At 36.7% G+C, this 17,256-nt stretch overlaps 1 protein-coding gene across 1 annotated transcript in view; it reads left to right on the top strand.

Annotated features, from left to right (window-relative positions):
* Positions 1-7,660, top strand: part of RBM45 (RNA binding motif protein 45) — an 8,800-nt gene extending 1,140 nt beyond the window's left edge. The window contains exons 2-9 of the mRNA XM_009996320.1: positions 1,022-1,144; positions 1,269-1,395; positions 2,988-3,098; positions 3,445-3,624; positions 4,472-4,601; positions 5,479-5,575; positions 5,906-6,072; positions 7,468-7,660. Of these exons, the coding sequence (XP_009994622.1) occupies positions 1,022-1,144; positions 1,269-1,395; positions 2,988-3,098; positions 3,445-3,624; positions 4,472-4,601; positions 5,479-5,575; positions 5,906-6,072; positions 7,468-7,660 (1,128 nt within the window). The remainder of the gene's footprint in view (positions 1-1,021; positions 1,145-1,268; positions 1,396-2,987; positions 3,099-3,444; positions 3,625-4,471; positions 4,602-5,478; positions 5,576-5,905; positions 6,073-7,467) is intronic.
* Positions 7,661-17,256: the final 9,596 nt, after the last annotated feature.

A 17,256-nucleotide genomic window follows, 5' to 3' on the forward strand; every position in this document is an offset into this window, starting at 1 on the left:
CGGGAGGAGCTGCGGAGCGTCCCGCCCTGGCCTGGGGCAAACGCAGGGCCTGCAAACCAGCGCGGTTTTTGCTTTTAGTTTTTCACTTTGAGGGAATCTCCGTGAAAAACTGTCGGACAAGATGTTTTAAGTGTTGTAAGCAAGGTTGACGTGGATAGATAGAACTGTCTTTGCAAGAATATTTGATATTGGTTTTATACCTGGCAGCTTTCAGTCTCTTGATTTCCTTTGCTCCAAGTACTGAGAAAGTATGACTGACTTTGCATAGAAAAAGAAGATTCCGTGTTTCCCATTTGAAAAAGCAATTGAATCAGTAAAATCTTTTCTGAAGAACTTGCCATTAGCAGCCAAAAGATCAGACCATTAGAATGCATGACTTAGAAAAATAATTTCAGAGCTCTGTTAAATCACTTGCTGCTTTTGTGTAAGAGGCTTACTTTGATGGTTGTTTGGCTTTTTCTTAATTGGTTGTTTTGTTTTTAACCAGGTTGTCTTTTGCGGTGCACTTTTGAGATGAAATTAAAAAGGATTTGATCAGTTACATGTGTGAGAAGTTGTGATCCTCACAGAGCACTAGACATGCAAACTTTGGCCTAACTGAGTAGTCAACTGCAGTAGCAAGTTCTAGTTAAGCTGCCAGGCTCTTTTGTTACTGCTGCTATACCAGGCATCCTGCAGTAGTGCATGTGTTGCTACCTCACAGGCCACCTGTGACACTGGCAGTGCTGCTGAATCAGGGTTTGATATTTCTGACCATTCCTCAGTATTCTGGTGAGAACTTCTGCTGGCTTCTCTCCTGTTTGGGAAACCATTTGAAGTTTAGGGTATTGGTAGGTCTCTCATCATAGATGCATCTAGAATCAGATACTGGGTTTTCTTGCTCTTTTTCCCCCTGTATTAGGAAGGTAATTTATGTGAAAAATAAATACAAAGACTTGTTAAAACAATTGTTCTTGCTTGTTGATATGTAGTTAAGACTACATTTCTCTAGTAATTAATGTCTGTGTAATTCATTTGTTAGGTATTTATTGCACAGTCAAGAGCTTCTGGAAGCCACCGAGATGTTGAAGATGAGGAGCTTACACGAATCTTTGTTATGATACCAAAAACCTTTACAGAGGAAGATCTGCAAGAGAACTTTAAGGTACTCAGTATTTGTTAATTGTTGTTTTAAATTGGCTTTTTCTTAATTTATCAGAAAGTCTGAACACAGGAAACTTTGATGCATTTTCAAATTCTGTAAATTAATACCCTTTTTAATTTTTTAGATGTATGGAGACATTGAATATTGCAGCATAATTAAAAACAAGGCTACTGGAGAGAGCAAAGGTTTGGGCTACGTGCGGTATTTAAAGCCATCGCAAGCTGCCCGAGCAATTGAAGAGTGTGATCGAAGTAAGAATATTACTTAATTCTTTCAGGGTTTTCACAGTTAGTGTACTTTGTGATTTATTTTTTTTTTTTAGTCTTATTTGCAGGTAAATTATTTGTGATGTAAATACATCTTCAGACTAAGTTCTCTTGCAGATAAAATGCCAGCATTATTAACATTTGTTGAGAAGAGTTGCCTGATTACAATCTGACAGGCCCAAACTGTGAGTAAAATCAGTGAAGAGTTTGGAAATGGATAGAGAGGTTTCTTGCGTGCATTATGTCCTGGTATGAATGCTAAGATGAAGCCAATTTTCCTTTTAGTGCTTTTTCTTTTTTCCCTTCAGTGAGCTGTCTTTTAACGAACATATACATTCCAGCATTATCAGTCAACTAGCTGGGAAACTTGCTGCTAGTTAAAAGAGAGATCACTGAAGGAAAAAAAAAAGTCTGTGAGAGGAAAATTGGCTTCATCCTGGCTCAAACCAGGACACATTATCATTGGTCTGTAAGCTAGGCTTCATACACAGTAATATCTCATTTCAATATATCTCTGGGAATATGAATTTACATATACATTTGATAATTCGTAGGGCTTCTGTTGTGGTTACATTTAGCTAAGAACGAATTTACCCTAACTGAAGTTTTTGTTTTGCCATGAATGAAAGACTTTGCTTTATGACCAACCATTGTTCATGCTCTAGTACCTGTGTTAATGAATTTCAGTGAATCTGGTGGAAGGCCACCAGGGTGGTCCAGACTGATGGCACATGGTGTATTGTTCCTCCAGGAGCAGGGCTTTTGGGGAAACCTGATAGCAGCCTTCCAGTCTGACCTCCTGTTTTATGCTCACTTGTGCACAAATACAAAACAACTTGGTGTGTGAATGTAGGGGTTTTTTTGTTCTTGTGTGCTTTTTTCCTCTGTTAATGTACATAGTAGTTATATCTATCATAAGTGGTTTCCTAACGTATCTGTGACAATTCTTGTATAGGAATATGACTCCAAGATTATTTAGCAGTTAAATTTTCTTTTCTTTCTGCTGTGAAGTTAAAATGAAGTTAGTTGGATAGCCTGAGTGTAATACCTAATTTTTTCATGAAAGCAAAACCTAGTTCAGTGCAAAACATAAATAAACTGCTGGTACAGTATGGAAGCCTGTAGAACATCTCAGAATCCTCCCAGCTATCACAGAATGTTTGAGGCTGGAAGGTCACCTTTGGAGGTCATCTTGTCCAATGCCCCTGCTTCACCAAGGTCGTCGAGGCACCAGTGTTGCCCAGAACAGTGTCCAGACACCTCTGAATATCTCTTAAGGATGGAGACTAATGGAGACAACACAAGCTTCCTGGGCAACCTGTGCCAGTCCTCAGTCACCCTCACAGCAACTAAGCTTTGTTGTCCTTAATTTGTGAGGAGGACTAGTTCTACATGGAAGTTGTTAGCTTTCACACAATTGATATGGCAGACTTAAAGAGCTATAGGTGTATTATTTTCCTAAAGAAACACTTACTGGATTTTCCGAATAAGTTTCTAAATGCAGTACTCAAAGAATAAAGGTCTGGTCAAGTAATTCAGATGTGTTGTGTCATTATATGTGTGCTCATTTCTTCCAGGCTACAGGGCCATTTTGGCTGAACCTAAAAATAAGTCATCTGAGTCTTTTGAACATGAGTATTACAGCAGTAGCATGAGGCAAGAACTAAGAGGAAATACACTTCCATGTTGTAAGTAACAGCTTTGCATACTAAAAGAGATTTGCAGTATTGAGTATGGTCAGAAAGTGAGAATGCTGTTCGGAAGAAGGGAAGCTAATGAAGGCTTAGCTCAACACTTAAATTGAATAGACTGAGTGTTGGAGTTAGGAGTGAGACAGGCATTTATTTTCTGTATTTTTGTGACTCACTTTGTCCTAGTTGGCTGATTATTTTGTCTATGCTGGTGAAACAGACATGTTACCTTTACTATATTATTGATTTAGATTACTTTTAAAAGTTGAATGAAAATATATATGAAATTAAGGTATGTTAGTGTGATGACGTGTATTATTTATTTATTTTTTATATAATTGAGGTGTGCAGCCAGAGTTTTGTAGCTTTGAAAAAAATGAGAACAGAATTCAGGAGCCTCTCTCCAAACGTCTGTCAGTGGTCTCACGTCTTCCCTTTACTCAAGAGCAGCTGTTTGCCCTCTTTGATCTAGTCCCAGGACTGGAATATTGTGATGTTCAACGAGATCCTCATACCAATAGTGGTAAGTAAAAGTACAAAGTGGATTATTTTTTTCTTTTATATGAAGGGAATGTAATTGTACTTTGATTAATTTGTATTGCAAAATACAACGGATTTTCTGGAATGAATTAAGTGTTTTATGTATCAGTGGCTGCTGCAATCACTGATGCATAAACTCCCAAGATCAGTTTTGTTTGAACCCGTTTACAAGTAGCCTTAGATATCTTTTTATTTTCAGATGGTTAAATCTCACTAAGGACAGTATCAAAACAATAAGTGGTTTTCTTTTTGGCAAATTAGTTAATGGTTTTGGGCAGAATAAAAAGAAAATTTTGAACTATTATACATCTAGTTTTAATGCTCTATAAACAGATCTTCAGGTTTTTCATCTTGAAACAGGGGTTTGTGTGTGTTTGTGTATTGAAGCTGACATGAGTAAATAAGATTAAATCATTCCAGAACAAATAATTTTGTATGTTTGAAATGGAAGTGATTCAGAGGGTAACATTGTAACTTTACAGTACTCTTTATTCACTGTTGAGGGGATAATTACGTTTTAAAGTGGAACTGTATATAGTTTTGTTTCTGATTCAGGGTTAGGGAAGAACACATGGTTTTTACTTAGTTTTTTATTAACAGCTTTTCAAGTTAGCATAAAAAAAGCTGATCTGTCACTAGTTAATTCCACTGAAGTTTTCTGCACAATTACTAGTAATGTTGCAATTAAGTAGTGTACTAGGTGATAAAAAGACTTAAGAACTTTTTATCGTGCATGACTGATGTGCAATTTAATCATCTCACTTGATATGTGTAATTTGTTCTTGGGATTTACCTGTATCATACTGAAACTGTGTGCACTGTGTTTGTAGGTTATGCTGTGATTCAGTACAGTACTGCTGCATCAGCCATATATGCCAAGTATAAGTTACACGGTTTTGAGTATCCTCCTGGAAATAGATTAACTGTCATTTTCCTAGACGATGGAAGTGATAGCTCAGAGTAAGTACCAATACACAGAGATGGAATGTTGTAAGTTGTGTTCTGGAGAGTAAAGTTTAAACAATATTTTTTTAACATAAGAAGTAACAGCAGTGATCTTGTTCCATAGTTGTAGATAGTATTTACTGAAATTCAAATGTGTAGGGTTTTTGAATGGTTTAGAGTAAGCTTTTTTTTGGCTTAGTTTCATCCTAAAAGAGTCTAGTTCATGTCAAACCTATTCTGCAATATGAATGAGGACAGTAAGGAGGGACAATGGGAGACTCACTTGAGAAGTGCGTGCCTGATCTAAACTAAAAAAATAAACCACTGCAATAATACTTCTTGCAAACAACTGTCCTTTGCTCTTCAATAATTCCTGATATTTCTTGGTCCTGCAACACAGGCTGTGAATCTGCAAAAAGCGTAATTGCTTCTTCTTACTCTGCAACAGAACAAAGAGAAATTACAGGAAAATGAGACCTTGGAATAAGCTTTCTGTGATAATATTCTGACTTTTTAATTTAATCTCTCTGCTCCTTATTTAAATGAGAAATTTTTCTGTCCCTTCTGCCTTTTAGGCACTTTTCACGAAATGCAGTGGGCTCTACAGAGTTAACTTTAATATTTTCCCCCAGAGTATTAAAAAAAGCAAAGAAGAGTTTTAACTCTGCATGTAGAAATATGAGTGTTTTCAGTGAGTTGCAGCTAGGATGCATTCTTTCAGATCATATTTAGTGTGTCATGAAAGCCTGACTTAATTTTTATTTACATGAGTTTACAGATTTCCAGAGGTAATGTTAGATGTGCATTAAAACTTAACTTGCTCTTGTGGAATTTAAGATTACTCTAACTTGACTCTTTCTTTAAAATAGTTAATTATCACTTCTACTTGCAGTCTCATCAGAAAAATGGCAACACAGCTAGTAACAGCACAGGTGTCATCAGTGTTGCGGAATAACAATGCAGTTGTTCAGCAGTATAGGACCCCTCCTGTAAGTTTATAATTGTTACTATTAATATTCTTCTGAACTGCTGTAAGAAACTTCAGATATGTTAATAAAGAACATTGTTCACTTTCTTCTATAACTGTTTTAGATGCTGTATTTTCAAGTTCTGCTTCTGGTTAGTTTGTACATTTTTATTCCCTGTAAAGATATCTGACCTTACTTGGATTTATTGCCCAACTAAATGAAATAACCAAATTAAGCAAATTAAGATGAGAACTAGTAGAGCCTGTTTATATTCATTGTTAGGAAAAAAAAAAGGTAAAGTAACTTTTTCCCCCTGGCAGTTAATTTATACCTTTTTTTTCCCTGTCTCAGCTGGCATTGGGAGGAACTTCTGGCTCATTATTAATTCAGCCCCAAACAGATGCTATACTTCCACCACACAAAAAAAAGGATCCACCTGACACTTGTGTGAAGGAAAGGCTGTTCATTCTTTTTCATCCTCATCCTTTACCTGTAAATGTATTGGAGGATGTGTTCTGGTAAGACTACACATTAAGTGTTCTCAAAAAAACAAACAAACAAACCCCAACAAACCTTGAAATAATTAAAATACATGTTGAAAATAAGAAAATTGTCATAATGAAAACTATTTTTAGAAAAGACAATGTACAGGGATCAGTAAGTAGTGTGAACAATAGGTAACAGTTGCTTTTGAAGCAAGTGTGTAAGGGAATTCACTTTGAAACACAGATGCAGTGGTGTGTCTGTGCTTTGTTATTGGTTAACGTCATCTGAAGTAAAATGTCCAGTCTCTAATTGCTTAACCAAGAATGTAGTGCTTCCTGTTCTCATAGCTTAATTTATTTGGCATTGTCTTTCACATCTTTTTATAAGGAATTTAGGTATTTTGATAAATTTCCACAGTTACTTGAGAAGTAAGGGTAGGAAGTTTTTTTATGTCCTGAGATGTATTGATGGTTTGCCTCTTATTGACACTATTTCAGCTGTCCTTTCACACTGCCTCCTTACGAGGATCAAAGCCTTGACTGATGATTTTTGGTATCTTTAAAACAGGTCTATAGTTCACCTGTTCTCCAGTATTTTATATTATTTATTTTTAGTATACTCTTCAAGAGAGGACAACACTTCCCTCTTCTAATGGCTGGCATTTGCAGTTAATCTTTGCAAAGGCCAAGTATTTTCAAAGCACCACAAGGGGAAAAGAAACACTGTGCATTTGTGTGGAGTTGATAACTGTGCCTATTTGATATACTGGATTTTCTTAGTCAGATGCTGGAGAAGAAGGCGGCTGTGCATGGTAGTCTTGACACTTGCATAACTTCAGTGTGAAGCAAGCAGGTTTTACTTTTTTAATAAGTTTTTTGAGGAACTGTCCAGGAATCTCCTGAGGACTTGGAAATCTGGCTTTTCCCCTAAAGCTTTAGCACTTGCTTTCTGAGTCATGTTAGTAATGTCTTTTTAAAGATGAATCACAACTAAGTTCACCTAAGCGAGATGCAAGTTAAGCCTCTGAATGATCTGCTGTTTTGTTCGCGTGTGTTCTTTTTGGTTTGTTTGGGGTTGCTTGTTGTTTTGTTCTGTTTTTGTGGGTTTTTTTGAGTGCCATTTACTGTTTGGGGACTACGGTGTTGATTAGCTTTCTGTATTCTTTTAAGCAAGAGATAAATCACTAGTGCTTGTGGTTCTGCTGTAATACTCCATAGAACACATTGCCTATGAACTTTTGGTTTTATTTCTATTCTGCCTGGAATTCTAGATAAGGGAATATGAAAATCAGAAGTTTTGGAGGAGAGCAGCTCAAGAAAATGTATGAGAATATAGCTTTTGCAGTTACCAGATCATATATACTTGAGGTTGGATAGTAGGTATCCGTGTTGCAGCAAACCCCCTACATTATCTTTTTTGTTTTACAGTCGTTTTGGGCACTTAATAGAAGTTTATCTTGTGGCTGGAAAAAATGTGGCCTATGCAAAATTTGCAGACAGAGCAAGTGCCAGTGATGCCATAACTGCGTTACATGGCAAGATTGTGAATGGTGTCAGGCTTAAAGTGAGACTGGCAGACCTGCCTTCAGAAGAATCTAACAAGCGTCTGAGAACTTACTGAACAGGTGAGTGCCCAGTCTGAGCTCGTACTTAAACTGAGGTCCAACTACTTGAAATAGTGATAGGCAAAACATTTTGAAGTTAGATATGAACATGTAACAATGAAATCTATTTTTAGTCAACAACTTGAAATTTGTTGTGTGTGTGTGCATGTTTGTATGTGCACATGTTTTTTTAGTAAAAATCGATGTTTAAAATTTTTTAAACAAATGTGAAACAGTTAATTAACATCAATCTGGCTTTTCACAGAAGTATTCACTTTGTACGTAAGAAGATCAGTTAACATTGAAAACAGTATGCAAAACAGTATGCAAAAATAAACAATGCAACTGAGATCAGCTTGTGTGTGTCTTTCTTACATTAAAATGCATGCTTTTGCAATGGTGTTGGATTAAGATTAGAGTTCAGCTTTTAAAGGGCAGAGGAAGGAAAGGATTAAATAAAAAAGGATATGGAGAGGACAGGGAGGGTTGTCAGGTGAACTCAATGTCTGGGATAGTTGGGTCATCTGGATTCTCAGAAATTAGATGTAGCTGGAATGTAGTGTGATAGTGAAGACAATATTGTACAGCCTGTTTTGGAGGGAATGAGGTGTGTGTTTGAGGTGACTAGTTTGAGAGTTGATGCTTATGGCCCATGAAAGCTGGCTGAACTAGGTAAGTGTTATAGATATCGGAGACCAAATTCACTTATTCTTTCAAAACATTGGTTTGATTAATGTTATATTTTTTAAATGTATTTTTTAACATTAGGACTGTTACTAAAAGAGAAATATAGTTGGGAGAAGATGGGCTAAGCCCTTTTGTCTACAAAATAGCTCCTAAATATTATTGTAACTACAAAATAATTTCAGTAGCCATATTAGCTTTACAGGGGACATGCAAATCAGGAAACACCACATGAAATCCTGACTCTTTTTGCATTAATACTTCAGTTTCACTCCTTGTACCTTTCTTCGTGTAGATCTCTTTGTGACCCAGGAGTTGCAAAGTCCAAGAAAGATTATGCCCACCATGTTCTTTTCCTCCTCTTTCCTGAGAACATTTATGTTCTTTTGATAAGCAGCAGCTACTAGAGGTGCCCTTAGTATTTGCACACCACTTTCTTTAAAAAAGAAAATAAAAAAATTTCTGGCATTCTTTTTTTCTGCATTAAATTGTAGCCAAAACTTTTGAAACATCTTTTAGTCATCAGCTCTGGTGAATGCAACTTTAAGTAACTTGCACCCATGCTTTTATCTTTGTGCAAAGGTTTTGTCTGATTTTAATGTGACTTACTTTCAATGAGAAAAGGCCAGCCTCTTTGATCGCTACAGAAAAAACTGATGTTATAGCCTATCGAAAGTTCTGTTGTATTGCTTGCTTCTTACTTCTAACAAGGTGACTGGATTTCTATAGTATTCCTTTCTGTACAAGCTTCTCTGATTAAAATCTGTTATAAGATCTGTGAATGCAATGGAATCCATATGAAAATAATTAAACTGAATAATTCAGTTTAAATCAAATACATATAATTTCAAAGCAGTCTTTATCTGAATGTCTGAAGTTTTTTCCAATTATATTTTTCTTACGTAAATAATATTTTAAAATACAGAATTTACAACATTGTTTCTTAAAAATATTGTGATGTCATTATAGTGATACACTACTGATAATGCATTACAATGTAAATTTCTGATCATGAGGATAATCATAAGGTCTGTTAGCCTACAACAACCTTATCAGAAGAATTTTAATACATGTGTATTCTAAACTAATACATCTAACAAATTTTGCAGGCTCTGGTTCTCCTACAATGAAAATTCAGTTGTTTATATCAGTAGTTAAAAGTAGCAGAGAAATTATGGGAATACAGACCATTAATGTTCTCTTAACTACCGTAATTTCTAATGTAAGTTGGATTTTTGGGAGGTTGAGGTTCTCCCCTCTATGCTAAGTATTAGTGGCTGAAATAATAACTTTATCCTGTTTTGACTCAGTGTAGGCTTGAGAAGACAACTACAGTGTCTACTTCTAGGCAGTTGTTTAAAGCAGAAGCTCCCTTGGTGTTGAGCAGTTTGTTCTCTCTACATGGGTGTTTGTGTTTCTTGCCAGATGCCTGTTGTATAAACTATATTGCACAAAAGTAGAAAAGGAAGGAAAGAATTTGCTATCTTTCGGAAGAATGTGTTGTGCAAGTCTGAGTAATCTCTTCATTGAAACCTAGTATTCTATTTAAACACTACCCCTCCCAAAGAAAACATTCCACAACCAAAAAAACCTGCCAAGCTCCTTCCTTCTGCACCACAACACTCTTCGTGAAGCTTTCAAGTAGCCCTTAGCAAGCTGAGCTTCTAACTAGCACTACGTTAGAAATACGAAACACAGACACATAGAGCTGGATTCTTTGTCTCTTAATAATAATTGCTGATTGGCCTTAACCCACAGCAAAGGGATTGATTGCATTTTTCCCCCTCTGAGAATGTTTGGGAGGTTTTTTAAAATAAATTATTTAGTTACTAAGTTGAAAAAATATTACCCTGCCTTGAAATATGTGGCTGTTGTTGTCTTTTATTATTCTTGTCCTGAAATAGTTCTGTTTCACTGATTTTGTTTGCATTCATACTTTTTTTAGTTGAAACTTTAATTATTAAAACCCTTAAGTTTAAAGTGTGTTTATAATTTATTTCTGTGCAAAAATGTTTTCAAAAAGTAATTCTATCATAGTTAATCTTTTAGAAGTCTGGAGCATATTCTAACTGTATTTTGTATCAACAATATACTGTAGAATAATGGGTGGCTTTCACACAGTGTTCAGAAAGTTACTTCCTTAAAAGCTGGAGAAGCATATATCAAATGTTAATATTTTTCTTCTAAATATGTTTAAAGCCTCATTGATATGGTGGCATAATACTTATTTTCTATAAGATATATATTAAAATAAAAATAGGTATGTTGCTTTTTGATGCTGTTTTTGTACTTGTGTTTTTTCTACAGAAACTAAAAAATGACTTGACCCTGAGCTGACTGACTGACTGAAAACATGACTAGACATGGTTCCTGTGGACAGTGACAGCTTTTTTTAAATTGTTACTTAGTCGGTCTCTTGATGTATATATGGTACTTTCTGGTTTTGAAAATACGGACATGCAGTTTTGAAAATTATCTAGACCTTAAAAATTGTAAACTGGTGGTTGTTGTACTAGTCTATGATCTTGTATTACAGAAATAGCTTGTGTTTAACTAAATTCCTCCTCTAAGATGGAAATTACAATGATGGGGGAAATAAAGGAGTCAGCATTTTGTGGCTTGACTGGTTACTTGATAATCATTCAGATTATAATTGTTAGTATAGAAGATGTTTCTTGTGGTCTGAACATCATTGAAAACTGAAGTACAGCTTCAGTAAGTACTGAAGTACAAGTACAGCTGAAGTACAGTAAGTCCAAAGAAAATAACTGCTTCAAAAACTGCTGGTAAACCTGACAATATTTAGATTCAAGAAAATACCTGTAATCAAGAAAATTAAGAATAATGGGTGGCTTTCACACAGTGTTCAGAAAGTTACTTCCTTAAAAGCTGGAGAAGCATATATCAAATGTTAATATTTTTCTTCTAAATATGTTTAAAGCCTCATTGATATGGTGGCATAATACTTATTTTCTATAAGATATATATTAAAATAAAAATAGGTATGTTGCTTTTTGATGCTGTTTTTGTACTTGTGTTTTTTCTACAGAAACTAAAAAATGACTTGACCCTGAGCTGACTGACTGACTGAAAACATGACTAGACATGGTTCCTGTGGACAGTGACAGCTTTTTTTAAATTGTTACTTAGTCGGTCTCTTGATGTATATATGGTACTTTCTGGTTTTGAAAATACGGACATGCAGTTTTGAAAATTATCTAGACCTTAAAAATTGTAAACTGGTGGTTGTTGTACTAGTCTATGATCTTGTATTACAGAAATAGCTTGTGTTTAACTAAATTCCTCCTCTAAGATGGAAATTACAATGATGGGGGAAATAAAGGAGTCAGCATTTTGTGGCTTGACTGGTTACTTGATAATCATTCAGATTATAATTGTTAGTATAGAAGATGTTTCTTGTGGTCTGAACATCATTGAAAACTGAAGTACAGCTTCAGTAAGTACTGAAGTACAAGTACAGCTGAAGTACAGTAAGTCCAAAGAAAATAACTGCTTCAAAAACTGCTGGTAAACCTGACAATATTTAGATTCAAGAAAATACCTGTAATCAAGAAAATTATTCAAGTATATTCTTAAATATTTTTGTGGTTTGGGCTGAAAGTAGTAATTATGTTTTGTGTTCTGTTTAGTGAAAAGGACATTTGACTGTGGGTCAGACTACTAGAGCTGCTTGTATTTATCCTTTCTTATCCTGAGATCTTTTGGTTACATCATGGAGTTTGGGGGTGGGGTTTTTCATCTGGGGTTGTTTTTTTGGGCCTTTCATATTTTTTTAAGAAGCTTTCAATGCATAGGTTTAAGTAAAAATTGGACAATTCAGCATTTGCACAGGATTAAGAGGATTCTAACGTTGATGAGGAGCAAATGAGGGTAGTTTTTTCCACAGATTATCTTTAAATGTCGAACACTCCTCAATGTATTCCTAAGTACTGCTTGTTGAATTGAAAATATCCTGGTTATTTTTAATAATTTCTACAGATAGAATGGATAAATTCTGGTTGTGTGCACACTGGAGGGCAGTCATGCTCTTGGGTGCATCCTGCCTCCCAGTGTCTGATCCTGTTCCCTTGGTGTTAGTGTGGTGAGAGACAGTGGAGCATCCTGCAACTTCCTCTGTCTCTGAGCACCTTCAGGAATTTGCCCTAGTCCACAGGAAAACAAGGGTAAGTGCAAGTCTTACTCCCTTAACTGCCAGGTGGGAAACCAGTGAATTGGGTTTCAGAGTAGATACGGCCAGTGTGCAGGATTTTAGTGTGATGGGAGATTTGCTTACAGTGATAAGGGGGACTGAGTCACAGGGGAGAGAGTGAATGGCAGCCCATAGTGGATCTGGATATTGGGGTTTATCTAAGAACCAACAAGATGTCAGCTTTTTTCCTACCTTATAATTTCATGTGTTTCTTCCCTCCCTGCAGCAGCATTATGGTCACGTAGCCTCAGTTTCCCTTCCTGGAAGGGATTGCTGCTCTCAGGAGGGCTGGGCCGAAAGTTGCATTTGTGCTGTGCAGCTGCTCACAGTCACCAGTCTTGGGTCCCACTGGCTGGTGCCCCTGGGCAGCCTTTGGAATTTGTTTTTATGCAGCTCAATGAGCTTCAGGATTATTCTTACCTTCTACAGTCTTTACCTTCTTCTTCTCTGTCCCCTTATTCTTCTTAAGAGTGCTACTTGTTACTGGAAGCTTTTGCAGCCTCCCTTCTGGTGCTCCAAGCCCCTGGCTTTCCCAGCCTCAATAGTAAGTTGTCAGAAGCACAGCACTTTCTGATTGGGGGCTTTGTCATGTTTCTCCTAATTTAAGCTATGTTTTTATCTACAACAGATGGCCTGCTTTTCTTATTTTCTTTCTTTTTCAAAGTGAAGGAGCAAATGAGAAGGTATTGGGAAATACCTCCAGTTGTAAGTAGCTGACAGCTGCAGGTGCAACCCTTTTTGATGTTTCTCCATTGTTTTACAACAGCAAAAGATACACATTTGTTAAAGCAGTGGCCCTGGTTGGGGAGGAAGGGGAGGGTGCAGAACAGCAGAGGCTTCAATACAATCTTTTTAACTGGAAGAGTAGTTTATTCAAGACTTAAAACTTTGCCATTTATGCTTTACAGTCAGCTTTAAAATACTGCTAGAATACAACCCTAGATTGGCTATCTAGTAATGTCACGTGTCTTCACCTATTATCAGATTAATGTAATTAGAAGAGTATTAACATGTGGTGGTGTACTTACCATTTCTTATGCAGTACAAATTTTAAAGCATTTTGTAAATAGGTTTCTAATACCAGAAAAGGCCCCATTCAATTAGTTTGTCTTTATTTCCTGCTCTTTATAAAAAGCATCAGTACAAATATTAGAGAGGGTATATGAAAATGATCACTCTCATTTGCAGTTGGTTTAGAAGGTTAACTTTTAAGTGACAATCTGTACTTAAAGAGCCACAAACCAGAGCTGTTTCTTATGTTAAATGAATATTGGAATTAAAATGTTAAAATATGAGGAAGCTGCAGAATCAAGGTTGCCTAAGAAACCTCCTTTTGCTTCTTGCCATTCCCATCTTATGTGCTATGATGCTGTCCTTGGTGACTCACCAGCAGCTTTTTTCCCTTAGAGCAGTTTTTTCATTCAGCACAAAAAAACAACATTGAATCAGGGCTGAGCGGTTAAAGCAGCCTGTCAAATTCTTGCCTAATTTGTTGTAGGTGTTAGAAATGAGTTACATAGTGAACAAAACAGATTTATAGTTGAGTATGGAGAATGGGGACCCTATCTTTGACCCTGGCCCAGAGATTTAATTTGGGGGGGGTGGTTTGGGGGCAGGGGAGACTTGCCATTTTTCCGGGCTTCCTCTGGGAAAGTCCTCTTTGTGGTTGTGTTTTTCGTTTGTTTCCCTTGTCCATACCACAAGTTTTGAATAGAATTTGGGGCTTTCCTTTATTTGCTTTGAGGAAATAATTCTGATCAGCTTGCCATATTTCCAGAACTCCGTAACTATCAAGCAGCACCTTTGTAGCATTAGGTGTACAGTGTATGTGTGTAGGGAGTCAATATTTTAAAAGCGTCAGTCCTAGTGTGTAGACATGACAGGGACACTCTAAAGTCTAGCAGGTCTGACACGGGTTGCTGGACGTATATGGTGCAGTGTATCTGCATGTTGGTAGTGAGCTAAAACACGGCCTACAAGGTGTGAGGTGCCAGCACAAGCATCTTTTCAGTGTATGTGCAAATCTTCTCTGTCTTCACTGAAGAGAGTGCACTGAAGTATAGGATAATGCTGGGTGTGTTATGTGGGTATCAGGTGAAATGCTGAGAAACTCTGTATAGTCAGTTGAAAAAACCCTTCTCATTTATGTGCTTGATTTGGGCTTTTTCATGAGTCTTCTGTGTCACAACCCCCAGCCTCCTGTGACACTGAAGGTGGATGCCTGGATGTTTGGGTGATGTAAACATCCACAGGGTAAATGCTCAAAAATGAAGTGACTGGTGTCTGAGCTTGGCCATCCAAGATGTGAAAGGAGAATCATCTGTTAAAATGATCCTTAATGTGTGTCCATGGGAAGAGTGGGCCACTGCACTCCCCTGGGCATGGAAGATCAGTGCTCTGTATGCAGTGTTGCTTTGGGCTACAGTCTGTCTACATTTTGCTATTTTCAAGTCTCCTGGTGTTTTTTATTGGATATGATATTTGTCACTCCCTGTTTAAACTGCTACACAACACTACTGATAAGTAGCTGGCACACTGCTTTTCTACGTCATTTCATTGATATGAAAAAAATTTGCTGAGTGAATGAGCATTTGGGGGTTTTGGGTGGTGTTTTCCAGTGGTAATGCTTTAATATTGATAAGTAGAATTTAGTAGGTTTATTTGTAAGGGACTTGGATTTCAGCTGTGTTCATCAACCATATTTTCTGTTGGCACTGAATGAGGCTTTTTTACCTTTTGAAAATGAGATAAAACAGGTTTCATACATTATGCTAAATGACATCCAGTAGAAATAAGTGTGTCTGTTTGCAGAGTCATAACCACTTGATCAGCAGAGGAGCTTTGTGTGTGTATAACTGGAGAAACTAATTTACTTATGTTGTCTGAATGTCTGCGTTAAGGTATTTCTGATCATTAAGTGAAAAGAGCCCATTCTCAAGAGGTATTCAGGATGATCTGATCTGTGAGTCAGTGATTGCACTTGTTTCCCTTCATGGGGTCCTGAGGCTACCTCCTACCTGAGACTTTTTCTTTGGTGGTGCAGACCACTATATGGGGTCTTCACATGGGGGCAGAGCCAGGTTTGCACTGCACAGTGAAGCTGGATTTCCTTCATATCCTTCCTCTTTTTTTTTCCTGTTAACGGTCCATTTTCTGCCTCAGGGTACTCTGTCATGTTGTTTCTGCTCTGTCTACAGAGATACCACTTAATGTCTGCAACACCAGGCACCTCCACTCTTTCAATTACTGTAGCAGTGAGTAAGAAACAGAGGAAGGAATAATCATATGTAAGTGGAAGCTGCTGAAGGTGAGAACAACATGCAGTTATGTGCACAGCTCTGGTTCAGGAAAACTCCTCACTTCATATTATCACTGTACATTTTTTCTAAACTTTCTATCTTTATTTGTTGAACATTCACTTAAAACTTTGACAAAGTCTGCTCAAGTTTTTTCCAAATATGTCAGATTTGAACTACAGTTGGACTGGCCAATTTTCTCCCAAATAATCTAGGGAAAAAATTGTAAATGGAAGAAGGAGGGTTAATGATGTCAAGTTCTCTTAACATAGAACAAAGGGCCAAAGGGGTGTGCCACAGACTGCAGGGTTGGGAGGTGATGGATCTCACTGTTTCTGCAGAGGTCACTGGTGCCCTGGATGTGCAGGAGGAGGCTGCAACTGGAAATTGACACTTCTGAAAACCTTAATCTGCTTCTCAGGTAATCACCCTATTTATGGAGTTTCTTAACCAAAAGTAGTTGTGGGTTTTTTCACAGATAGTTGTCTGAAGATGTGTAAATTATAAACGCATAACTTAAAATACTTTATTAATAAATAATACTTATTAAATTGAAAATATTTAAAGTAATTGAATGTATTAATTTAAAGGCAATTGCAAGAAGACAGTAGTGGAGAGTAATTGAGAGAGAATCCTAGCATAACTTGTATCTTTTCTCTGAATAATATTTTAAACCATCAGTTTCTTTTTAGCCTCTTAGTTTTTAAATAAAAATTATCTATTTTTGCTTGCACAAGTCTCACATGCCTATTTCTGATTTTTTAAAATGAATTTTAAGTACCAGAGGCTTTTAATGATTTTGTAAATGCAGATGAGCCACATAGTTCTAAAATTATCATGCCCAGTGTGAAAATTTTTCTGTGAGACACCTGAAAACACCACAAACAGAACATCTCTTCATACCATTTCTTGGCATTTTTGCTATTTCTTATAAAAGATTAGGAGTGAGATAATGAGCAGGAACTAGGAAGACAACCAGAGAAAAGAAGGACAAAACAAAGGAATAATAAGGAAAGTGATAACGAAGGAGCTATGATATTGAGACAACAGAATAGGAAACAGTCTAATAAGAGGTAAGGTATGGGGAGGTTCCTGAGGGGAAAGTCAATTCAGATGTGGGAAAAAGCAGGATAATCCACATGATTCATATCTGAAGACAGAAAATAAGAAGGACACTGTGGTGCTCTGGAAGCCAAGTACTTTACAGTTGAGTGCTGGGATTTAGAGTCCTTTGGATGGAGGCCTATCACAAATGAATTGCAGGAGCCCTTAGGTCAATCTGTAGTAACATCACCTTTTTGTGTCTTATTTCTGCTTTGTTTTACAATACATTGATTGACACGCACCATGCACATTTCATATGCACATAATTAATATTATGGCTCGAGGATTACTTTAAGAACAATGTCTAGTATTTAAAAAT

This window comes from Chaetura pelagica, unplaced genomic scaffold, assembly GCF_000747805.2.
Source record: "Chaetura pelagica isolate M959 unplaced genomic scaffold, ChaPel_1.0 scaffold3, whole genome shotgun sequence".
Classification (NCBI taxonomy): Eukaryota; Metazoa; Chordata; class Aves; order Apodiformes; family Apodidae; genus Chaetura; species Chaetura pelagica.